The 25980-nt window shown below is 43.1% G+C and overlaps 1 protein-coding gene across 4 annotated transcripts; it reads left to right on the forward strand.

Moving 5' to 3' along the window:
- Positions 1-3: 3 nt before the first annotated feature.
- TAF5L (TATA-box binding protein associated factor 5 like) lies at positions 4-19135 on the forward strand. 4 transcript variants are annotated; one of them, XM_039707694.1, is made up of 5 exons: positions 4-121; positions 3927-4071; positions 8556-8660; positions 11388-12112; positions 17123-19135. In XM_039707694.1, exons 2-5 carry the CDS (start codon positions 3930-3932, stop codon positions 17918-17920), a joined length of 1770 nt encoding a protein of 589 aa, XP_039563628.1. In that variant the 5' UTR covers positions 4-121; positions 3927-3929; the 3' UTR covers positions 17921-19135. The 4 variants fall into 4 exon arrangements, with proteins under 4 accessions (XP_039563628.1, XP_039563627.1, XP_039563629.1 ...); XM_039707693.1 differs by lacking the exon at positions 4-121 and adding an exon at positions 223-565; XM_039707695.1 differs by lacking the exons at positions 4-121; positions 3927-4071 and adding an exon at positions 8900-8961 and having other exon boundaries at positions 8550-8660.
- Positions 19136-25980: the final 6845 nt, after the last annotated feature.

A 25980-nucleotide genomic window follows, 5' to 3' on the forward strand; every position in this document is an offset into this window, starting at 1 on the left:
TCCGCACCTCGGGCACGGGCGCGGCCCTGGGGCAGCCCCGGCTGCGGACGGGGCCGGGCGCGTGCCCTGCGGCCGGAGGTCGCGGGGGGGCCTCTGGTCGTGATATCCTTTCCCTTGGAAAGTGCGTGGGTTTAATGAGCGTCTTCTTATCGCGCCATCTCTCTTCCCTTTTCTTTTTTTCCTCTTTTTTTTTTTTTTTTTTTTTTTTTTTTTTTTTTTTTTTAGTATTGACAGGAGAAGGCTGTAACTTTGGCGTCCCTTCAGGGAGCGCCCCTCGGCCCGCGGAGCAGCCCCAGGACGGGCGCGGGGCCCCGCAGGGCTCCCGGCCCCGGTGTGCCCCGGCAGGGCCCACAGGCGAGCCGTGCCTGGGCCCGCGGCTCCGCTCGGCCCGGGAAGGGCCCGGGGCGGCGGGGTGAAGCCGAGGAGGTGCGAAGTGGGTTGGAGGAAAGCGTGTCCCGCAGGTCCCGCCGAGGACATCGGTGAAGCGCTGCTTGGCACCGACTTGGGGCCGCGGGGGGGGTCGGGGGGAAACAACGTGGAATTGGCAAAGCGTCATTCGTGGATGGTGAGCCAGATCTCGGTCCAAATGCAAATGGATTCATGCTCTTTTAAAATCACAGCTGTTCCCTCTCTGCCTCTTCACATGAATGCCACTGCTCAGGCAAAAGCCTTCTCCGTAGTTCCTGATAGCCTATTTTCCTATTTTGCACCACCACCATGCTCTCCAAGTCAACTTGCCATGTTTACTTTCTTGTTTTTGTGAATTGCAGCTGCTGCATGTGCAACATCCCTTGGCTCTTAGTTCATGGTTATCTCCATATCAGTTAATCCTTATCTCACTTATTCTGAAATTTTGTAAATTTCAGATTATCCTAATGTCACAAAATTAAAAATTCAGACCTATTATTGTTGGTAAGCCCCACATCTTACCTATGGTGGTAAAGGAGGAAAGATTATTTTTTGCTGTCCACAACTGAGGCCTGAGACAGGGCTCTTATTAGAGAACATTCAAAAGATGCTTTTGTTTTATGCTTTTATTAGTTTGGGGATTGGGTGTTTTTCAGCTTAGCTCTCTGATGCTCACAGGTCTTTCCTCAGTCTGTTGGAAGAAAGAGACTGCTGTGGCAGTGTCAGGAATACAGACTCTTTAAAAGGAGTGTTTCCAGTGCTAGTTTTTAAGTTCCTTTTAGTGTGTCTGTACTGGGATTATTTCAAGGCCATGGAATCTGCCTAAACCTGTACCTGAAATGTAGCATAGGCGGGAAAATAATTTCCTTGTCCCAGTGCTTAGTTCACAACTAATTTCCAGCTTTTCCAAGAAGGAGGAATTTGCAATGTGTTTTGTGTTATTAGCCTCTGCTCTGGTGGGGTTTTTTTCAGTGGTTTTGGTTCCTCAAAAAAAAATTACCCTAACCTTTTTTCAGTGCTCCAGTTTGGAACACTGCAGAAAATGCTGTATTGTAGCTCTGCATTCTCACAATCTGTTCTTTCCTCTCTCTTTCCTTATCTATTTTGCTTATCAGTAAAATTGGTTAGCAGGATTAGTATTTATTATTCTCTTTGCCTGTTCAAGGAGAATGAGACAGCTGGAACTTCTGAACAATTGTTTCAAGCTTTATGCATTTTGTGAACAGGGAACTCTATATGCTTTCAGTTTGTTACATATTTTGGAGATTATCCTCAGTTATGAGAGCTAGAATCTTAAAACTGATTGGAAGTTAAAAACAGCAGGCTTGTCCTTTTATGACTTTAAATTCTGCATCGTTGACCTGTTGTGAATTGGTGTAGCTTGAACCTTGAACCAGGCTGACAGCATTTTGGGAAGCCATTCTTATGTTTATTTTATGATACACTCTAATTTTGATTAAAAGCTCAATAAAGAATATTTGTAGGAGCGTTGGTTTTGCTCTAGCACTTTTCATGAATACTTTTCCTGCCTCGGTGACATTGTTCTTTGTAATGCGGAGTGTGAAGTATAAAGGCAAAGTGGAGAAAGAAGCAAAGAGCTGAATTAGAGTATGGGTGACACTGTGTCTGATGCTAATGGGTGTTTCTTGATGAAGATGCATTTCCTTAAGGTAGGTCCCTTTGTGTCACCTGGGAGTAGGGGAAAAAGTCTCCTTGTGATACTGCTGGTAACATCCCCTACTGTGACTGCAGGCGGGAGTAGGTAGGGAGCAAGAAACTGCTCAGATTGCATAAGTGCCTCGGTGTGGACCTGGGCAAATCACTTGCACATGAATCCGTGCTGCTGGCTGAAGTGCAGAGTGGTAACAGTACATTGTGAAGCTTAGTTATGCTTCTATTTTTTAGGAGGGTGCTAAGTTGCTGGTCTATCCTTGGGTCCACTCTGCTTGGTGGTCTTGATAAGAGTTCTGTCTTTCCTACAGTTGTGTGCAACAGAAGTGTTACACTTGACACATTGTCTCAGATAAAACTTCTTTAATTGCAGGGAAGGTGAAAAGGAAGTTTGCTTTTGGAGAGAAAGGAGGTGTTGAAAACTTTTTATTTTAATGGGTTTATCTGAAAATTCTTTGAAAACTCCCATCCTTCCCCACCCTCAACAAGTACTTAACCTGTGGGAACAAATGGGAATCTCTTTAAGGTTTTCAACCAAGCATGTGGTTTTGCAATTACATATGTCTGTTGAAAATGAACTATTGCTAAAACCTTGCATCCTCATCCACTTGTACCTAACTTCACAGAAGGGTTATTTTTCTAATAAGTGGAATGAGCACTAAAGTGTGCATGGGTATTAGAAAAAACTCATTTGTATTTTCGAAGCTGAAATACCAAATATTTTTTGTAGAAATAATGGTTCTTACAAAAGGAGGAAGGCCATCCTTGTCTCTCTCAGAGAAGTTGAGTTTCGTCAGATTTACCTGCTCAAACCAGGAAGCACTAGCACTCAGGAAACATTCATGTCATTGGTAGTGGGACTGTAAGGTGATGAACTATCTCCAGGCAGGCTTTACCTGGTGTTGTGATAGGAAAAAAAAACCCTGTGGCTTAGTTCTGCTTTATTTAAAGCTTTTTAGGTTATCTAAACATTTGTGTAAAGTTGATGGCTATTGTGAAGGATTGGTGCAGTCAGTGACTACCCAGATAGCAAGGGAGTATGATGTACCATACATAAATGTACTGAGGTTCCTTTATGACAAGCCAGGGGCTAAAACGTAGCATTGGGCTCATCTTGATTTTGTGGTACTTCCAAGTGGTGTTTGTGAGGATGGGTTCCTAAATTTATATTTTAAAAAACTTTCAAAATATTTTTTTTTGTTTCAAACTTTCCTAAGAGGAAAGCCTAGATAGGTCAAGGCAAGTGATAAAGAAGGCTCTGCTTTTAATTTCCCTCTTTTTTTTTTTTTTCCTGGGGACCTATCTGAGTGAAGTGCCAGAAGTCTGGCTCTAACCTTTAAGTTGAGCTTTTGCTTCTTGGACTCTCCAAGTAGATTTACTATATAAAGCATTATGTTTTGAAAATTTCCATCTTTGTATGTTAATTTCTCATTCCACTGAATCTTCTGGAGGGTTTTTTTTGTTGGTTGGTTAAGCAGAGGAACCAGAAAATGACTGAAGAGTACTCAAACTGCTGCTGTCAAAACTTGAGGAGGAGAGATACTCCCTTTTTATGAGCTGTTTTTACAAAAATTCTTCAGTTCACCATTGCAGTTGCAGTAGAGAATCCTCAAAACTATTTTTGATTTCTCTGTGAAATTAGTAGAATGAGGCAGCAAAATATCTTCAGGGATCTACAAAATGTCTGGGCCATAGTACTGAGAGGCAAATCCCTGGGGGTTCTGTTTCATATCTCAGCAATGAAAATATGGAGATATTTGTTTTTTATCAGTATTAATGCAGCTGCAGTCTAAGTTGATCTCAGCCTACCCTGTAAGAGTCTCATCACCTCTTTCTTTCCTTTTGAGGTCATGAAACGCGTACGCACAGAGCAGATTCAGATGGCAGTGTCCTGCTACCTCAAGCGCCGCCAGTATGTGGACTCGGAAGGTCCCCTAAAACAAGGGCTGAGGCTGTGTCAGACTGCTGAAGAGATGGCAGCTAATCTCACAGGTAATCCTATCGTATTTTCCATGACTACTTCTTGGCAGAGTTGTGAGCACGTGTGCTGGCAGCTATATGAATTTGTCTGCACATGTGGACATTTCTCCTTTTGAAATTAAGAAATTTCTCACTGTTACGTTGGCATGAATTATGAACTTTTGAAGAATGAAGATGTGGGTGGAAATGTAACAAGGTGACGTTCATAGCCAGTGAAACATCAGGCTGAAATACCATGTCAGGGTAGTGGAAAATACATATGTTTTATCCCAAATAACGTGAAGTCTGGTGAATAGTGGTGCTTTGGAATGGAAGGGAGAAGAACGTAGATGAGAAAGGAAGTAGAAGCAGGAAATTCTGTTGTACCTTTGTACTCCAGCAGAGTTATATCATGTGAAATTAAAGTGATAAGGCTGTGTCTTTTTCTGGCATAGTCAGCTTTGTAGATATGAGAAGTCTGCTCTTGTCATTTGGGGAAAAAACCCAAAACCTTCAGTGGATGAGAAAAGGCCTGGAGGGAGATAAACTTTCTTCTCTTTCTTGAAGACTTTTGAATCCTGCCACACTGCTTGCTTTCCAAATTATGTCTGTGGTAGTTGTCTTTTTTTTTTTTTCAACAAACTCTGCTGCTGCTTGAGCACATAGAAGTATTGGAAGGACGAAAGCTATGTGGATGTTATGGAGATTAAATTTACTTGTAAAAGTAATAGAAAATACTGGGCTGATATTTTGGGTAAAAAAGCAAGGAGAAACTTTTTTCTCTCAATGAAACAGCTTAGATTATGACAATATCTCAGACAAAGGGGAATGGTGGAGTTACTTGACTTAATGACTTAATTTGATAAAATATTAGTAGCTATTTAACTGTGTTTGTGGTTAGATAAGGCTGGATGCAGGAACAGGTAAAATATGGTAAAATACTCTACAAAAGTATTCCTTACCTTTACATCTTAGTACCTTTCATTTCCTTGGTTTTTTTGGCCTAACTATCAGAAGCTTATTGCAATCGCTGAAAAAGTACCAGGGAAGATGGAGAAAGAAAGAATGAAACCAAAGTAAACTGCTGAATTGTTTTTCAATGGGAGATTTTTTTGTGAGAAGTGGGTAGAAAGGTCAGTGTCAAAACATGCTCAGAATGTGATACCAGCCATATGAGGAGGAGACAGAAGTGTCTGAAATAATGGAGATGAACTGGATTACAAGCCCTTGCATGAGCACGTGGCCTCATTAAAAAAAAAAATCAGTAAAGAGTGTGAATGACTGTGTTTATGTTTTGTCTTTTTTACTGAAAAAATAAATATTCCCTGAAATATTATTACTAAATTTCATGTTAGTCTGTATCATCTTGCCAGTGCATGGTTTTTGTGGATGGTCATTGAGAATTTAGTCATCAGTTTTCATTAGAACTGAAAATGGGCTGCTCTTGTGTGTTCACCTGCTTACTACTTCTTGTCAAATGTGCTTGCTGTGAGCTGTTAGTGAGCATGCTGCAGTTCCATCAGGGACTGTTAAGAAAGTAAACCCAAGCTTGTTACTTAATCTGACAACAGATGCTGAAAATACTTTCTGCTGCAGTCATCTTAGTTTTGCAGGCTGAGTAAAAACTGAGCAGATTGCAAAGCCTGCAGTGCTTTATTTTGGGGAAAGTGATCAAATGTGTTTTTCTGAAGATGTTTTTGCTTTTTCCTTAGGAAAGTTCACCTTGTTTTTTATGTTCAGCTCTGTTGTTTGACTTTTAAATTAACTAGCCTGTGGGAGACTTGGAGGGGACCTTGGAAGATGATCTGGTGCAACCTTTTCTGTGGGAGGAGCCCTGATGAGATTATCTAGAATTCTGTCTGATTATATCTGCAGTAAAATACAGCACAGAGCTTCCTTGTGATTATCCCATATTTCTCTAGAAAACAAGAACAATGTCTGAGGACAGAGTGAGTGACCAAGGAACAAGTTCCTCTAATACTGCCCATAGCACTGTTAGCACATATGAGAGAGTATCCGAAATAACGTACAGTTATACATCATCATACTCACCTAAAATGGGAATCAGTTGCTATTACACAACATCTACAGTAGTCCCACATTTGTTAGCTGGAAGCAATTCTGCTGGTAGCTGACACACAAGACCAGGAGGGTACTGTCCATATCCCTGAGTTAGGAGTGAGTTCCTCTGAATTTCCTATCAGGCTGCATAGCTGGACACACTTACTGGATGTGGAGGAGCAGATATTTCCAGTTGATGTTCTTATGACCACTGGGGAAGGTGGAAAAGAAACTGTAGTAGGTTTATTAATGTATGAGAAAGATACAGCCAGGGTTTTATTTCTGCCAGGTGGAAAATGTTTATGGAATTTTAGTCTTGTTTTGGAATCAGTTGACTTTTTGATCCTTTTTGCAGTTCTCATTGGTTTAAAGTTTTGGGAAGACAGAAAATTAGAATTTGTTAGAACTGTTTGGTATGTAGGGTTCATTTACCGTTTGCTGGATGGGAATGAGCTCTAGCATTATTACTGAAAGAGTAGGCCATAATGGTTGCCCAGTCAGACTGTTTCAGGACAGGCAGACAAAGATGATACTCCACTTTCTGAAACATGAAGTACACCTTAATTTTGGAATTAGGCTGCTTATGCAGAGAAAGTTGTGGCCTGGAGAAAATATCTCATAAAGTCTAGGCCAATGAGTTGTGCTTCCATGGCATGAACAAGGTGGCAGGCCATTCCCATTCCTGCAGAAATGAGGCCACCAGATCTCTGTGAAGAGTGGACTGTTACATGTAATCCTGTGATAGGCAGCATAAGACACAGGCCCTCATATTTCTGTATTTCTTGGCTTTTACAAAGAGTTGTATGGGTGACATTGGAAAGTGTCACTAAGTATTCTGGAGTTACTATGTGTGCATACATGCAGTTTACTTTCTCATGCTGGGTATCGATTATATTCAGTTTTACATCCAAAGAGCAGAGCTTTTTACTTTAGGTATTGAGTAGTACCAGTATGTGAATTTGAAGAATTCTTACCATCTTTGAATTTCTGAAGCAGCCAGGCTGTAGAAAGCTCAGTGTAGCTGTGTCTTTCAGCAAGTTATATTTGTTTCTATCTGAACTGATTTAAGAGATTATATTATATTGGTGCTGGAATCTGGTTTTGGTTTGGTTTGGTTTTTTTTCCTAAGGGAGGATGATGAGCTCAGCCCATCTCTGTGTTTCAAGAGCTGAATTCAGCTGCCCAAGCATACCTCCTGTATTTACATAGGCTGAAGGAAGGTGAACCTGTGTTTTACCAGAGAGAGAGAGAGGAGTGTGGGGGAAGAGTAGCAACAGGCTGCCTGTGTACCGTGTGCTGATCTCTTTCTAATTAGAGGCATTGAGATGAGCTGGAGGCTGGCCTATCTCTTTAGCGTGTGAATATTTGATAATGTTGTTTATAGACTTCCAGGGCTGTCAGACTTGTGCCTCTGTGCATGAGCCAAATGCTGGAACAAAAGGCCCCCCAGTCAATCAGGAGTAGAAAGGCAGAGGATGGAAAGTGGTGCAGGGCAAGGAACACCAAAATAAATTGAAGTGAAAGTAATAAAAATAGGGGGTTTGGAGAGGTTGAGAGTTATGATTTGAAGGGGAAAAAAAGGAAAGGTCCTTGCCCTCTTGTGTTCTATTTAGAACAGCAGAACTTGGGTTTCTAATCGCTGGCATTTGCATGTGTTTGGGGTTTCTTGATGCATGTCTGTAAACTTGCACAAATCCCCTGCGGATTCCAGGTTAGCAGAACAGCAAAGGTTTGGTGCCAGAGAAGGGGAAGCCAATTCCCTTTCTAAACAGTTCAGAACCACTTTTTCCAGAATCTGGTTCTGAAAAACAGTTTAACACAGTCTGAGGAGACCATAACAACTGGGTTTGTGGTCAGTTGTCAGCTACCCCTTAACCTAAAATCCTCAGGGAGGAGGGCACATTTTGGTTAAAAATTACAAAGTGTTTGCTTAGAGATTCAGTGTTTTCACTACCACCTCTGTGAGACTTAATAAATGGTAATAATTATATTTTGATGTAAATTATAATGACTGGGATAAGAAATATGAGAATCTGAAATAGTATCACTTTCATGATGGTTGGTGGGACTCACTGAGAAAGAAGCTATACTTTGGAGAAAGTTGTATGTTGCTGTTCTCGTCTTTTTTGAGTGTAAAGTTGTAAAACTTCTAAGAGGTCTGTGATGGTTGTTACACTGAATTTCTTGGGAATCTAAGGTTGTATTTGAAAACTTGAAAATGTGTTCTGGGTGGAGCAGGTGAGTTGCTGAGATTTTTAGGGTGGGTTCTAGCTTTTGGTGTATTTTCTCCTTCATGGTCTGTGGTTAATGCCATGTTTAGATGCTTTGGACTATGTTATACCTGAATGGTTTGAAAGATGAGCTGTCGTCTTGGATTTTATGAGAAGCTTTGTTTTCAGACACACATGTAAAAATCCTTAAATCCTTATGTAAGTTTTGCTTTTTTTATTTCACAGTCCAATCTGAGTCTGGTTGTGCCAACGTTGTGTCTGCAGCTCCCTGCCTGGCAGAGCCACAGCAATATGAAGTACAGTTTGGACGATTACGCAATTTTCTGACAGGTAAATCAGGAAGCATGGAAGAAAACTGACTTTTTTGTCATTTCAGTGAGTAAAGGGCGATGTAGTAAAATTCAAAATCATGTCTCTAACAATGTTTTGACTTCTAGTTTTGAGATTTCAGTTAAAATAGAAATACTTCATTTTTCTTTTTTTGGTTGTTTTCTGTGTGCTGAATAACTTTGAGTTTTGTAGATGGTTGGCTCTTTGGCCTTTCTTGTTCAAGTATTTGCCCTTTCTAGGTCTTCTAGACAACACCATATTTACATAGGACAAGAAGGAAAATCGGTGTTTTATGTAAAAGGCAAGTAACTGAGAAAAGACTGTAGTTCTCTGTTGTACTCTAGTTTAAGGTTTTTGATTTTATCCATAATTGGCTTGTTTTTATGATGGTCTGGATTTCTAAGGTAGAATCTGTTCTCGTAAATTTAGCTGAACTGGCTTTGAGACTGGAGCAACACAGCAGAGTAAAAAAATTCTTACTCCGTCATGATGCAGAAGACAAATAATGATTTGATTTTTTTATAATTTTTCTATATTTTTTTTAGCAAGTACTCTTGGGAATGTCCTTATTTCTTCTATAAGTCCCCAGCGTGGGAAAAAGAAAGCAGACAGAATTTTTAAAGAATAGTACCAAGGAAAGTGAAGTTGTCACACACAACATTTGTCCAGTGTAGGGATTTGATCCCACTGTGCATAACATCAGGATTATTATCTCTGATAGTTTTGGAAGGGAAGGGAGCAGGAAGGCAAAGGCAGAAAATAGTGAATTCTTGGAGTCTTGTCATCTATAGCAGTTCAATACCTTTGCACTTCAGCATTTGAAGTAAACCCTTATGGTTTAATAGATTTTTAGAAGTATGATAGCTCTGTTCAGAGCCTGGTGAAGTGCTTGCTTAATGCTTGATGAAGTGATAGGTTTTGGCATTCAGGTTGACTGCTTTCATCTTTTTTGTCCCTCTCGCTCTAGTTTGATATCTTACACATGTGAGCTACCTCTGTTTGTTCAAGGGAGTAGCTTGCCAGCCAGCCACAAGGCACAGCAGGACACTTCCCATTTCTGTGATGCCTGCCCTGCTGAGGAGGGGGCAGGGAATTAGTGACATGGAGTCACTTAACTAACTAGCCTTAAGTTCAACCACCTGTTCAAAGCAGGGCAAGATGGGTGTTTGATCAGGTTGCTCAGAGCCTTTTCCAGTCAGGTTTAGAAAATCAAACACTGGAGATTGCTGTGCATCTCTGGGGCCTTGCTGCAATTTAGTGAGAATTTCCTTTGCACTAGCTTGCTTGTTGTCCTCCACTGAGCACCTCTGAGAAGAGGCTGGCTCCTTTTCCTGTATAATGTCCCACTGGGTACTGAAGGCAATCAGTTGAATACCCCCTTATTCTTCAGGCTAGACAGACCCTGCTCTTATAACCTCTTCATATGTTCCTAGGGAATATTTTCTTTGTTCCTGTTTCTGCCAACTTCCCATCTCTTCCCTTTTTCCCCTACTGCAAAGTAAGGTCCTTCCCCTTGTTTCATTTTTGGACTAGTGCACCTGGAGAAAAGAAGAGACCTGCTGACTGCTTAGAATTTTTACTACATGCCACTGTTTTCACTGGCTTTGGTCCAGTTTCCGTGGGACAGGAAGGAGAGTGATGCTCAAGTATGCAAATATGTATGCATACACTGCACACCATGCATACTCTGTAGGTACTCCTGTAGAAAAGAGAGGCACAGCATGGACTAGTGAAAGCCTGGAAGAGTGCTCAACACAAAGGAAAAATAACTTAATGGAAAGGGACAAAAGAGAACATGCACTGGTGAGTGGCAGGAGGGAAGAGCATATTGAAAAGCAGCAATGCTTTTTGCATTTTGAGGATCAGCAAATGTTTGAGGATCAGCAGTGCCTATTTGTTTTCCAGTAATTTGGACCATTTGGTCCTGCAGTAGTAACTCATTGTGGCCCTGTTTGTTGCCATGGCAGGGCTCCACTCCTCACAGCTCCCTGCAGCTGGCAAACAGCCCCAGAGAAGCTGGGGAAGAAGGGGTGGAGCTGTTGCGCAGATCAGCCTCTGCAAGGTACAGCACAGCCTAATCGGGGTTTGTTACACTGTGTACTAGGAATTACTGCTGGGATTTGCCTTGGCAGAGAGAGAAAAGCATGTACATGGGCAGGCACAGAAATAAAACAAGAGCACAGCATATTGCAGTACATTTTGGAAACTGTAGCTTCCTTTCCCCTGAAGACAAATCGGTTCCAGCCAAAGCACCATACTCACATTTTACTGAAGCTGAGAGGGAAAAAAGCTCAGGCCAGACAAGCTAGGTAAATAATTTTGGCTTAAGCACTTAAAATACTCTTTTAAATATAATTAATACATTTTAAAGTTCATTTATTACAATAAACAAAGGGTACAAAGAGCATACTTCTTCTTTTGAAATAAATGGGAAAATTCAACTATAATGTATTTTATGATTTTATTTTATTTCAAAACCCCTGAAAAGGGTTTTGAAATACCTGCATTTTGTTCTGACAAGGTACCTCACTGATGTGGCAATCTGTATTGTACCTCCTTTGGGTGACAGAAGAAGTTTGCTTAGATGTGCCAACAAATGTCTCTTTTTTGCTTGCTTTCTGATGTCACTGTAAGGGCTTTCTCAGTAGTCACCCTTGCTGTATTTTTTTCCCAGTAGGAAGTGGTTTGAGAAGTCATTCAAAGTTTGTTGTTGTTTTTTGAATATAGATTCAGATTCTCAGCACAGCCATGAAGTGATGCCTCTTCTGTATCCCCTCTTCGTCTACCTCCATCTGAACATGGTCCAGAATGGCCTAAAAAGCACAGTGGACAGTTTTTACAGCCGCTTCCATGGCATGTTCTTGCAGAATGCCAGCCAGAAGGATATCATTGAACAGTTGCAGACTACCATGACTATTCAAGATATCCTGTCCAACTTGAAGCTCCGGGCTTTTCTGGACAACAAATACGTCATCCGCCTTCAAGAGGACAGCTACAACTACCTTCTTCGCTACCTCCAAAGTGACAACAACAACGCCCTGTGCAAAGTCCTGACCTTGCACATTCACCTGGATGTGCAGCCTGCCAAGAGGACTGACTACCAGCTCTATGCCGGTGGGAGCTCCTCACGCAACGAGAGCAACGGCCTGGAACCCAGTGAGGTGCCAGCTTCCATTCTGCAGAATGAGGCAGCGCTGGATTTACTGCAGGACAGCATTAAACGTGTCAAGGATGGGCCCCCTTCCTTAACCACCATCTGTTTCTATGCCTTCTATAACACGGAGCAGTTGCTGAACACTGCAGAGATTTCACCAAATAGCAAGCTGCTCGCTGCCGGGTTCGATAATTCATGTGTGAAGCTGTGGAGCCTGCGCTCCAGGAAGTTGAAATCTGAGCCCCACCTTGTTGATGTGTCCCGCATCCGTTTGGCTTGTGACATCCTGGATGAGGAGGTTTGGATACCCTTTTTTCCCCCCTTCTTCCCCTTCTACTGACCTGCTTTGAACATGGGTTGTTGAGTTGTAGTCATGTCTTAGGGAACTCTCAGGCTGTTGCACACTCTGTCTGCCTTGATGCACAGATTTTATAACCTACTGTCATCCTTGTTCTTCCCCGCAGTGGTTGTAAATGCTAAACTGAGGTGCAATCAGTCTGTGCTTAGGTCAGTTTCTTAGTCCTAGGTGCTGGTCCCCCTCCTCCAGCTGTCCTTGAACAGATGACAGTAGACAGGCAACCCAGAATGGACAGGTGACTAGAGACAAGTGACTGTCTTCCCTGAAGAGCGTGGAGCCTTCATTAGGATGAGAAGTAGCTCAGAACAACTAGGCAGAAGGGTGGTGAGAAGGGCAGACGCACAGGAAGAGGAAAATAGAGACAAAGTAAGCAAAGAGCTAAAAAAGTCTGATCAGATGCCTATGTGCAAAACTGTATTTCAGATATTAGCTTAATTTACCAGAGGTTGAGAGTTATAGAAAAATTATGCAAAATTTCCCTGTTAAGGAATCTGAAGTGTAGAAACTTCAGAGGCTTTCTACTTCAGACTGCTGGAGACAAGGACAGGGATGTGTGTACCTTTGCTTCACATGGAATGCCAGGTGGCATCTTCTACTTGACTTTTTTTTTCCCCTTTTTCTAGTCACACCTTTCCTCCCCTCTCTACACAACTACCCAAGTAGCAACTTACATCTGGTTAGAGATCAAAATTTTGACTCTTCTGTTGTTTAATGACTCTTCTCCTAAAAAAAAAAAAACAAACCTAACTCATTTGTTCTTATGTTGAGTGTTTAGCAGGAGAGACATCCTTTTTTCCACTGTTTTTTCTTCTGAAAAATACTTAATGGCAAGGTTCTCTTTATTTTGGAAGAGTGCCAAGAGCTTGGTGTATTTAGGGATCTGTGATTAGGGATTGCATGCATCAAGGTGAGACAGCACAGCAGCATGTTCACTGGTTCCCAGGTTAACCCTTTTTGCAGAGTGAGCAGGTAAGTAGGTCAGACTAGCCCAAAATAGAGCTATAGACTTGTTTTCATTATAAACTGCAAGAGTTCATAGGGCATGTGACTGTGTATTGGCCATCATGGAAGCCAAATGTTAGCGACTTGCAACAGAGGAGAATTTGTCTGGTAAATCAGCAGGTCACCTTCTTTGGCTCTGGACTGTGAAAAAGTGAGATATTGCCAGGTTATCAGGAATGTGTATATTAGCTTTTTTTGACGTGTAGGCATAGACTTGTGTGTTGTACATGTATTAGGATACAGCCATGGAATCCTGAATGCAAATGGCTTTTGGTGGTTATTGGATGTTTTGTGCACAGGTCTAAAGCCAAAAACTGCTCAAAGACCAGCACAGATCAAAGTCATCATTGCCCTGAATAATTTCCACCACTGACAAAACAAATAGTGACCTGAGCAGGAGTTCAGAGTTGAGGGAGGATAACAATACCAGCCTCAACACAAATTTGGTTACCAAATGCAAATTAAAGCCTCTTGACCACAAGGAAACAAATTCAGTTATCTGGGAGCCCTAAGTGGAAATACACAGGCACCCAGGGCATTGCAGGTGGGAGCAGGCCAGCAATTGCTTTGATGCCATGGGGGGGGGAACCAAAGACACCAAGACCAAACCAGACTACCTTGACTGGGCTGCAGCTCAGTATGAGCAGGGGCTGTATTTCAGATTGTCACTGCAGTCTGGTCAGTAGCAATTCACAGAGATAAAGCTGATACAGACTTTGACAAAAACCAAAAATTCTGAATGTGCTTTGACATTATTTCTGTGAGTTCTATAGAACAACTTGTGAGGATGTTAAAATTTGGTTTGGTTGATTTCTGTATTGTATAATTAGCTTTGGATAATGTTTTTAAATAGTAATGCATTAAATAAGTAGTCTTCAGCCTGTTTTTTATTTTCTGCAAGGAAACACATCCTTCATTTTATGCAGTCATAAAGGTCTAAAATCGTGCTAGTTTCAGTGGATGTTGTACACGTTGGCACTAAAGCTACTCTGTTGGGTTTATTAATTCTTCTTGTGAAGGGGTGTGTGTGTATCTATATATATGTAAACAAGGTTGAGACTTAGCAAATGTGTTAGAACAACAGCTTTTTCCTAGTCCATGTGAAGCCTTTGTGTCACTAAGGTCAAAATCATCTTCTAGGTGTAGTTTTACTAAATTTTGCTCAGTGTGGTGCTGCAGTGTGCTTCACTAGTATAGTCTTGCTTCTTGCAAATAAGAGAGGCTTATTATTTTGGGATACAGTAATTCTATTTTCTTTATAGTGCCGTCTCACAAATGCCACTTTATAGTCTCTCTTACTTTGGGTCCAGTATAAAAATGGAGTTTTGTAGCTGTACAAATGGAAGTATTGTTTGTCTCTGCAGTTTTACCATGCTCATTGCTGGTACTCCATAAATCAACATTGGAAAATAATGCTCTGTTCCAAGCCACAATAGTGCCAGCCTTTAAATCCTGTGAAGACTAAGACTTGACCCCATTTTAGCTGTGCTTCTAAGGTTCTGCTTTTAAGTGGCAGTGGTCCTTTAAGTGATAATGAGCGGGGATGATGCTGACACCTTGCTTGATGGCAGATGGGAGGGAATTCTGGAAGGAGCAGTAAAAAATGTCCTGTAAAGTGTGCCATCTTTCTTCATTGTTCCCTGCTATGGCATCTTCTGCTATAGGCAGATATGAGGTCTTCCCTTTTGACATCCTAAGAACACTGCAGGATGAGAGAGATTATGAGACCCAGGAAAACCTGTTACTGGTTAGAAAAAAAAAAAAAAAGGGAGGAATGTGAGCTTATGGTTTGTTTGTCTTTGAGGCTATCATTGTTGCTTTTTGAGGCTTGGTGGCTTCACTTGCAGCTGCCTTGCTGATCTGGTCAGCAGACTAACTTGGATAGGGAGGAAACTGAAAAATGTGGTGGCTCAGAAGCATTATAGATGTATTGTTTTCAGTGAGCTGTGACAGGAGTGTGCAGTTGTGCTAAGTGGGTGTCAAACAGAAAGATAAGATTTGCTACCTGTGACCATATAGGAGTATGGGTTTCAATGCTGCAGAGGTGTTGTCAGATCTCCTGGTACTGTAATACAAGGAGGGAAGAGGAGGTGCTTGCAGACAGGCCATGTAGCCTTGTATTTGAATGCACAAAATCAAGTACCTGGACTTGCAAAATTTGCAGAAACTGTAGTACAATACAGGCAGCTTGAACGGGCTTCCACTGGTAACTTGTCAGGAATCTTATGGTCATAATTAAATAGTATAAAATGCTGCAGGTATCAGCCATTCTCCTTTAATGTGGCAACACAGCCTAGAGATGCTGTAGATTCCAGTAAGCCATGCTCTATCTGAGGTAGAAAAGCAATTTGAATAAGAATGGTGCTTTGCATGCCGGAGCCTGCAGTTTCTCTCTGCCTCACCTCCGTGGCAGAGAGGAAGTTGGCTTCCAGCCTCATCATAAAGCTCCCATGGGCACTGACTATGAAGAGAAGCAGCATTGCTAAAGAAGGCTTGCTGCCTACTACCTACTGTGCTGTTGAGATGGAAAAAGGCAAAAGGAGATAGCCAAGTCAGAGTTTGCTCACCTCCAGTGAAATTTGAGCCACTGGAGGGGAAGCACTTTCTGGGCTATTGCTAAGTCTGCAGCCAAACTGTCCGTGGATCCTGAGGTCAGGAGTGGGGGTGTGTGAGATAGAGAACTGCTTACAACACACTGACTTCTGCTGCTCTGACTTCTGCTGGTTGTCAACAGTCCAGCAGCCCTGGGGAATTGGGTTTCCTCTCAGGGCAGGAAGTGCTCCTTCTGCAGGAAATGGGCCAGTTCAAGATGATAAATGAAAATTGGGCTGCTCAGAAACAAAAGGATATTTTTATGTGCAGAGATTGTCTGTGAATGAGTGTTGCTGATTGAGTACTGAGGAAAAGTGTCTTCCTGACAGCCCTGAGGAAGGCTGATCTCAAGATACTATGCAGTTGTACTCCAAGCAAGAGTTACCTTGCACTGTCAGTGAGACCCCAGCTTGTCATACAAGGACATTTCTGAGACCTGTTGAAACCTCTGCAGTCTGTTGCCTGAGAGTGTCAAGAGGTGCTGCCTGAGTAGGCTTTTAGAGACTCTTACCATCCATCAAGAGATTCCTTTAGCTCAGCTCACTGAATAGTCTTTAAACACAAAAGCCTTTACTTGCTGACTATCTGCCCTGGTACTTGAATTGGGGAATAACAGGATAGAAAGGTTTCCATCCATTATTTTTGTGATTGTTCATCTTCTCCTATGCCAAAATAGATACATTGGCCTAAATAAGCTGCATACATTTGCTATTCTTGAAGGCTGTTCTTGGAGGGTGAGGATGTGAAAGCATCCTGATGGACCTTGGAGAGAAAAATAGATGTTAGAGCCTTGCTGCGTTTCTTTTCACATGCGGGATTGAGAAAGAATGTTAAGGAGACAGTTTGTCAAATATCCTTTGTCTTTCCATCTCCTGCCTTTTGTTTAAGACATCTGTGATTGTTTCCCTCTACTGTGCGATTCGCTTCCAACAATGACCACACAAAAAGAGTAGATGCCAAGATCTGCTTTTAACATCTTAGCCAAATGTTTTTAGTGGTGTGGATAGAGACTATGCATGTGTTTTTAGCAAAAGGAAAAATGCTATTAAATATTTTTTCCCCTCTGTGCCTGCAGTCTCAGGTTAAAGATGCCTTCTGAACTGAGCATAAGGCTGCCAAAATTAAAGAGAATGCCTTTATAGAAATCTTATCTCACCATCTCTTTCAGTATTCACTTGTAGCAAATGAACCAGCAATGTTGGTGTTTCAGAGTTGCACAAACTGTGCCATATCTGAAGTAAATAATCTGACTCCTTCTGTATTAACGTCCTCCTGGTTTCCTCGTGGAGGTTTCCATGCTTGTTGAACAGATAAACATGCTTTCTTTCCTTGTTTCTTTTTCTTCTTCATGACCAGGAGGAAGAGGATGACAATGCAGGCACAGAAATGAAGATCCTGAGAGGACACTGTGGACCTGTGTATAGCACAAGGTTCCTTTCAGACAGTTCAGGACTCTTATCTTGTTCTGAGGACATGTCCATCAGGTACTGGGACCTCGGAAGCTTTACAAACACTGTGTTGTACCAAGGACATGCCTATCCTGTCTGGGATTTGGATATTAGCCCCTGCAGCCTGTACTTTGCCAGCGGTTCCCACGATCGCACTGCAAGGCTCTGGTCGTTTGATCGGACGTACCCGCTGCGAATATACGCGGGCCATTTGGCGGACGTGGACTGCATCAAGTTCCACCCCAATTCCAATTACTTAGCGACGGGCTCCACGGACAAAACCGTGCGCCTGTGGAGCACTCAGCAGGGCAACTCGGTGCGGCTTTTCACCGGGCACCGGGGCCCCGTGCTGGCACTCGCGTTTTCCCCCAACGGTAAGTACCTGGCATCGGCAGGTGAAGACCAGCGGCTGAAGCTGTGGGACTTGGCATCAGGAACTCTTTACAAAGAACTGAGGGGGCACACAGACAACATAACCAGCCTTACTTTTAGCCCTGACAGTAGTTTAATTGCTTCAGCTTCGATGGACAATTCAGTTCGGGTCTGGGACATTCGGAACACTTACTGCAACGCCCCTGCGGATGGGTCTTCCAGTGAACTGGTTGGTGTGTATACCGGACAGATGAATAATGTACTGAGCGTACAGTTTATGGCCTGTAATCTCCTTCTAGTGACTGGAATTGCACAAGAAAATCAGGAACATTAATTTTGCTTTTTGTCTTAGGGAAGTGGGTGGGTGTCTTGTATGCCAGAGTCCATTACAAACTGAGATTACTGACTGTGAAACACTTCTCTTCCTCTGCCCCCTTGAAAGGCATGTTCAGATGATGCAAATGCTTTAAGATGTCACAAAAACGCCTGTGCTGTTGAACAGAATAAGAAAAAAAGGAGGATTGATGAAAATACATATGCATTCTAATTCTGTACTTTTAGGAATGGGAAAAAGGGGAGTAAATCTAGTAACTTGAGGAAACTGAAAGCCTGGCCCAGACAAGTGAAACTGCCAACCAGATAAGCTGGTGACCTGCACTTAAATATACTTCATTGATTGATGGGCACATCTTATCTACTGTTAATTTGGCTTGAGTGTGTGGAGAACTACTGGCCCAGTAGTTTTTGTTTTGTTTTGCTTTTGCTTTCCTGGTATTGCAGAGGACCAGCATTTTTAAGACCCTTCTATTAAAAGAACATGATGTATTTTCTACAGTGATAATAGTCCTAAATATTTCAGCTCCTTATAGCACTTCCGGAATATTTTGGACTAAATAAGTAGAAAATACCCTTGTTCTTTTTCAGTAAGGGCAAGGAAATCTGACCTCAGTTGGGGCCCATCTCTGCATTGTTGTTTGGGTTTGGTTCCTGGTACTAGCTGTGATTATGTGTATTTATGTTCCATTAATTAGGAAATTTTCTGACTCTGGTTGCACTGTGTTTTGAAGATCGGAGGACAGTGGGGACAGAGTGGTGGCTTTAAGGATAATGAACAACTTGCCTTGTCTGGAGGGAGGGCACCAGAGAATGGAAACAGCCACGTTTGAACTCCCGATGGAAACAGGGCATGGCAACCCACCACTGCACCTCACAGAAAGATTTCCATAAATGGAAGTTGGCAATCTAGGGAGAGGGGGATGAGGAGAAACACACAAAGTGACATGGGAAAAAATAGTATTACTAAATTATTGTGTGTACACAGAGGCAGCTCTGCCAGTGTTGGATTTTTCTCAAATGTTGCAATACCGGTTTCATGAACATTTTGTGAGATAAATCATCAGCATTTACAAGGATCTGCAGAAAAAGCACGTTCTAGTTTGTCATTCGGAGAGATTAAATATTTCTGCTTTCTGGAAAGAGTTATTTTGTATTTTGTTTTCTATTAAAAGCATTTAGTTTAAAAAGAAAAATAAAAATTGTTTGGTCCCTTTCTGGGAAGTTCACTCTGACTTGTATGAGAAGAAGAGGGCAGCAGCTTCCCCTACACTGCATGAGACAGACCCACTTGGAGGCTGAATCTGGTGGTCTCGCTCACTTGGTGCTGTTTTGATGTCACCCTGCTTGCTTTCCACAGAGCTGATGGGACATGTCATGGAGTGGGATATTGATACAGCTTTGTAGGTCAGCTGATATCCATGGTGGGATCTAGGTACCCCCTGAGGTTAACACTGTGCACCAGAAGGCCTCATTCTGTAGTACTACATGACCTTTACTTTCTGGTTTGATCTGTCAAAATACCTCTTTCAAGCAGATGTCTTTTAGACGGGCTGTGGGTATTAAATGATAATTCCCATCAGCTTCCCTCAGCCCTGCTGGATTTTCATGACAAAATTCTCTTGAACATCTAAACAATCAAAGAGTTCAGACAACAACTCACAGTTGCCGTTTTATTTATTGTGTATTTACAAAACAGTAAGTTACAAAAATCTTTTACCAGAAAAGTGTTTGACCTTTCTGTCATTAACACCAGCATATGCTGCAGCTCAGTGCTGGGAGTACCAGAAACCCCTCTGTACACCTGGAGTTGAGTGGCACTGCTTATCTTCTGACAGCTGCATATCAGAAGTGTGAAGCAGCTTAACAATCCCAGACCAGGATTGGGCATGGTGAAGAAAAATGTATGGAAGATGGTTGTGTTGCTGATGCTTTGTGCTATGCAGGTCTCTAAAGAGACCGCCCTCAGCTCTGTTGAGTCAATACCGCTCACCAGACCAAACACATGGTATTCTTCAACCTGCAGGAATCCTTCTAATTGTTTTGAGTGGTTTTGCTTGATTTTGTAGATTCTAGCCCAAAGATTTTATTGTGAAATGACTGTTTTGGCTGAAAGCCTGTGTGAATACCCAGGAAGGATATGGCCCACCAGTGCTCACTGGAACTTATTTTACTGTTTGTTGCCGTATGTCCTGAGCAGTGTTTAGATTTAGAGCAGCTGGAGTTGTGATCCTGAAGTAAAGCAAACAGCAACCAAAAGGGAAGGGGAGGAGGGAGGGGGAAAGAGTACGGGGTGGAAGTAAGAACAAGATTGGCTAAGAGCATAGTTTCCCATTAACATCTTACTTCTACATCAGAATTGGGCTTATTACTACTTGGGTTGCTCTGGAGTATTGCATGTAGAAGTGTCAAGGGTAAAGAGACTGCAGAAGCAAATCCTGTTATATGCACATAGGCTAAAATATGTAAAAGTGATTCCTGAATTGTTAGAAAAACAATCATTAGTTATGTGCTTCAAACCTATAAACAACAATGTACTGTGTGGAGAGTTTTTGGTGCCCTTTGACAGAAGCTAGGAAATAATCTAGACTATAAAAAATGTCTGCAGTTGATTGAAAGACTGACTTTTAAGGCAGAATTAAGAGGAAAGTATGAGTGGAAGGAAGGAATACCATAAAGTCTAGCAAAATTTGGACTATAGTCTCTATTAACTATCTAGTTCAGAAATAAGTATACATGCACAGACCACTTTGTTTTAAATATATACCAAAAGCCAAAAAGCACTACAGTTGGCATATTTAAGCACTTAAATGTTAAGAAACATCATAGCAGGATCTTGCAGTTTGTGTGTCCATGTGTAACACAGCTCTCAGCTGGGTAACTGGGTTCTCCTTCCTCCCCTGCAAAACTTACTACTTCATGTGCCTCCTGGATGATGCACGGGGCACGAGGCACTGCATGGTACCAGCCAGTGGCTGGCTGGAGATACTCAGACAAAGGACAAATGGACAGCGGTCCTTTCATGGTTTACACAATCCTGTCTTCTCACAGTTAGGTGAGCTAGAGTTTGGGGTTTGTTACAGTAGACCCCTGGCACTGCAGGCTGTGGAGCTGCTCATGCATTTAGTTTCACCTAAAATAGACTAATCTCTTTTATTAATCAGCTATATACTTGTATCTTCCACAATTTGCTGCAGCAAGAAGTTCTACACCTTGATTTTATGACAGGGGGAAAATATTTCCTTGGCTTTAACATTTGCTATCTGATAATTTTGTTCTGTTCCCTAACCTCTTGAATTGAAAAAGACAATGAAGAGCAAAACCCCTTTCCAGGGCGTCAGGTAGTCTAGGCCACAGCAGGCATAGACAAAGCTAAGGTAGAAGTCCATGCTTAGTCACTGAATACTGAGGAAAGGAAAGGGTATGTGCTTTAATAAAATGCTACACCCATTCACAGGTCTATACTAAAGTTGCCCATCTCACTTTCAACAGAGTCATCTCCCAAGCAGTGTGCCGCCACCCTGTTTGGTCTAGATGTCTTAATTCCTGAAATGGTAACATTCATCCTATCCCTCCCCATTCTTGTCACTTTGTGAAAAGACTGTCTCTTAAAAGTGTTTTCAGGTCTAAAAATATTTTACAGAAATGGTATTTTCATTAACAGGTCCTTCGGGCTCGCCAAGAAAAATAAGGACTTCAGGCCAATCTTGTTTCAACACTTGCTGCTTTTTGTTAGACCTCTGGGCTCTGTGGGTGCTTCAGAAAAGTCCTGAAATGGCCTTTCTTCTGAGTGGTGTCTAGTTGCTTACGGTGAGCCAGGCTCTAAAATTGTACCACTTCAAGACACCGATGTCACAGTAAAATTAAGTGCCTGGATATCTCTTGCCAAAGACTATCCTGGCATGTTGCACCTCAGTTATGGGTTGTTTTTTTTTTAAAAAGTACTGGATAGGAGCTCAAACTGACTGAAACAACGTTCACCCTGCTCAGTGTACTTCAAGTACAAAATACTAATGAAACTTTTCCTCTGGACTGGTAATTTTTTGCAACAATTTTAAACCTCTGTCTGGCTTTCTGTTTCATGGACACTGCTATACAACAACACTGAGCAGCAGGTGAACAGAGAAGGTGATACATTCTAAGTGCACAGTTTAAGGCAAGGTGTTGTCCAATGGGTGTTATCCTGAAGAAGCAGTCTCTCGCGACCAGGAAGTTGTTGAACAAGGAAGCTGTAGAAGTTATTTCTATAACTTGATGTTACAAGCATTACTCTTGCATTAAGCTGATGGTTAGGGGAGGAAGGAGACAATTTCAGAAGCCTGCTTTATCATTAGCCCTGATTTCCTACGTAGTCCAGGTCTTTGCAGTTCCTTTTAGGATAAAATTGTCTTCTCTTTGCACAGGTTTGTGATCTTTTTTGAAGTTGTGGTCTTCTGTTGATGGCAAGTCTCAAAACAACACTTGTAGCATATACAGATCAGCTAACAGCAGGGCTTTATAGTGTTTGGTACTGTAAAAGCACATGGGCAGTGCTCCTCTGACACTTTGCCTGAGAACAGGAGGAAATAACTCCATCCTAATCCTTTTACCAGGCTGCCAAAGGGAGGAGGTATGCTGGAATCGCTATCCCAGCCCTGGAGAATGGGATGGGAGGTAGCTCAGGAGCCATGAGTGTGAGGGCAAGACAAGGATCATGATGGTATCCAGCTCTATTTCTTTGCTATCGCTCCTTTCCCCAGCAGAGTTGTGAGGCTTGTGTTCACTGCCGCACCTCATGCATCTACACTCACTGCAGCAGCCCTGGCAGGGCAGCAGTGGGGCTGGTCAGCCAGCTAACTGAAATTATTACCCTGCATTCCTTGGAAAGGGCCTGTAAATATCAAGCCTGGGGTTTGGGTTGGGGTGTTTCTTGTTTGTTGGTTTTTTGTTTGTTCGATTTTTATTTGCCTTTTATTAATTGTTTTGTTTGTTTTTCCTGTGGCTTAAAATTATTTAACAGAGTTAAGCTGTAGCAGACTGAATTGCCTGTTTCCACCTGAAAGAAACTTTGATCTTGGGATATTCTTGGGGATATTCAGGGATATCTTGAACCCCCTGCCCCTAATTTGGAAGCTGCCAGATCACACTCCATTTTTACACTTAGACAAGCGGGCTACCTAGACAGCAGAGAGTGCCGTAGCTCTGTTTGGAGACACAGCAATACCCCACTGAAATATCCAAAGGCTGGATTGCACATGAATCTTGGAAAGTTCCTGGAAATGATGAGATAGGTGGACACTAAGGGGAGAAAGACTGCTAGATAACAAACCACTCCTGCCAGAAGGCATTTCTTGTTCTCTGGACAGCAGCGATGTTACCTGTGCTCTCTGATGCCTGCCTTAGGCCAGCCCTGTGCCTGGCTTTGCAACAGCCACTGATGCTTTGTAGTTCATGGAGAGGGACAGGGCAAATAAGGGCAGAAGCTGCTGTGTGCTGCTGCAGTGATAAACTGGGGTCATGCTGTAAGACAACTCCCAGACAAGTGCCAACTGCATGTGGAGAATGGCCATTTGTCTGGCATCCAGAAAAGCACAACAAAACTCATGTACTGACAAGTTGCCCTTTAGAACTAGCACAGATCCTTCCGGAGCTGCACGTACTTCAACACCAGGAATCCGCCAAGCCCTAAACATTTGCTCCCAGGGACTGGAGTTGTGAGTGCACATGTGACTTTGTAGTATTTTAGGTTAACACGTCACAACTCCAGCCCATTACTGCAGTTTAAGTAAGGCGTGTTTGCTTTTTTTTTTGCCTTTTTTTTGCCTTTTTTTTTTTTTTTTTCTTAAATGGGTGACTAGCTTAGTTGGAGGCATGTGCAGGACTGCTGCTGCTTTTTGCCATTTTTGCTTAAGGCAACAGCAGAGCAATCTGCATGTGGTTAACAGACTGGAAAAGAATAGCCAGAATTTTAGGCACTCTCTTCCCCCCTGGCAACTCCACTCCACTAGTGCAAATATTTCACGACCATTTAGGATGACTGTGGAATCATCTGTGAGTTTGGAGGTGGTTGTGTTTTTTATATATTATTTTTTAATCCAGAAATAAAGCCTAAACCAAACAGGAGTGTAAAGCTATGCTGCACCTAAACTTTCTGGTGCTTTTGCTAGACAGTTCTCCTTGTCATGCAGGAGGTGGGGAGTGCTTGGCTTTCTCTTTTCTTTTTGAAATTATTTATCTGTAAGTTACTTCCCTGAAGTCTCTCAAGACAAAACACCCTGGGTTGTCCAACTGCTCTCATCCTGCAACTTGCATAGGACAGACACAAGTGCTGAGAATCTGCCTTTCTGAAGCACTGTTTGTGTCTCTGTGGATGGTTTTATTGCACAGAGAGATCACACACCTCAGTGACATCTACATGCAGAGATGCTGGAGCCCCACCCTGCACACTTCACGGGTACACTGGGAACTGTATGCTTCATTCAGGTTTAGTTTCACAATGAAAATGTTTCATTTTCCTTTAAACGGCGCTTTGAAAAAATACGTATTATGGGATTTTTCAATGCTCTGTTGCTTTTGCATTGCTTGCTTCACTCAATGCAAAGACTTTTGTCCTGAAGTGCCTGTTTTTCTCTCCCTGAAGATGCAGAGAGGCTACAAAACTGTTTCAATAACATGCAATAACTAAATAGAAATTTAATGTTTGCAGTTTACTCTACAACATCAAACCCGATCAGCTTTCGTACACCCAGTCAGATAACCTGGGGACAGTACAGGTTTGACAGCACAGGTTTGACAGCACCTGAAGCTTCATTGCAAGACATAAACAAGAAGCGTGTGCCCTTCTTGTGCTTTCACCTGTATCCTCCCCTACATTCACTGGGTTTCCCCTCTGCACCTTCCAGCACCCCATACGGGCCACTGCTGTGGCATGTCTGGCAAGACCCTGGCCCTTAACATCTCACCTAGGTTTGAAGTTTGCTCTGTCCTGTGTCCCAGACCCCATTTAATCCCCAGCCCTCGGAGATGGGGGCAGCCACCCTGGGGCTGATGTGGGGGATGCCGTGCTGGCCCCTGGGGCGCACCATGGCACACAGCCTGCAGTGGCGTGAGGCTCCTCAGGCCACAGCAGGGTCAGCTCACCAACCCTCTCACTAAAATATACTGAATGTTTTCCCCTTTAACAGCCTTGGGGAGGGTTGCCCCAAAATCACACAAGTAGTTTTCCAAAACTCGGTTTAGCCTCAGGGTTGACCTTATCCCTCCCTGCAAGGAGGGTGCAGCCAGGTGGGAGTTGGCTTCTCCCAGGAAGCCGGCGACAGGACAAGAGGACACAGTCTTCAGCTGTGCCACAGGAGGTTTAAAGTTGGACATTAAGAGGAAATTCTTCACAAAATGGGTGAATAGACACTGGAATGGGCTGCCCCGGGAGGTGGTGGAGTCACTGTCTCTGGAAGCGTTTAAGGAACGACTGGATGTGGCACCGGCTGCCATGGTCTAATTGACACGGTGGTGTTTGGTCATAGGTTGGACTTGATGATCGCAGAAGTCTTTCCCAAACCAATTGATTCCTCTGTTTTGGGAAACGCGGGTTCGGTCGGCACGATCCCGCCGAAAGGCACCGCCCGGGCCCTCTCCTGGCCCGCGGGAAGAGGCGGCTGCACTGCCTTTTCCAGCGGAAGAGAATTACTAAAAAACAATCGTCCTAAACGCGGGCCTGGGGCGAGCGCAGCCCAGGTCCCCCACAGTTCCCCACCGCCCCTCACAGGCCCGCCCGGCCCGGCCGGCCCCGGGAGCTCCGCGCGCGCCGCCCGGGCCCTGCCCCCTGGCGGCCTGCGGGCCCGGCGCGGTAACCGCGGCCTGGCGCCGAGAGGGCCTCGAGCGCCGGGAAACGGCCCCGGGACTGCGGCTTAAGGCACCACTGAGAGGGGGCCTCGTTAATGTGTACAAATAGCTAAAGGGTGGGTGCGAAGAGGATTCAGCCAGGCTCTTCTCCGTGGTGCCAAACAATAGGGCGTGAGGCAATGGGCAGAAACACAGGAAATTCCACCTGGGTACGGCTTGTCCAGAGAGGTTTGGGGTCTC

Source organism: Passer montanus, unplaced genomic scaffold (assembly GCF_014805655.1).
Source record: "Passer montanus isolate IOZ18808 unplaced genomic scaffold, ASM1480565v1 scaffold2, whole genome shotgun sequence".
Taxonomy (NCBI): domain Eukaryota; kingdom Metazoa; phylum Chordata; class Aves; order Passeriformes; family Passeridae; genus Passer; species Passer montanus.

What these genes read in the sequence shown, in the direction of transcription:
- TAF5L (XM_039707693.1), top strand. An exon ending in ATTACGCAATTTTCTGACAG is followed by an intron (nt 8,661 to 11,387) that starts GTAAATCAGGAA and finishes TTTTGAATATAG; the next exon opens with ATTCAGATTCTCAGCACAGC. An exon ending in GTGACATCCTGGATGAGGAG is followed by an intron (nt 12,113 to 17,122) that starts GTTTGGATACCC and finishes CTTCATGACCAG; the next exon opens with GAGGAAGAGGATGACAATGC.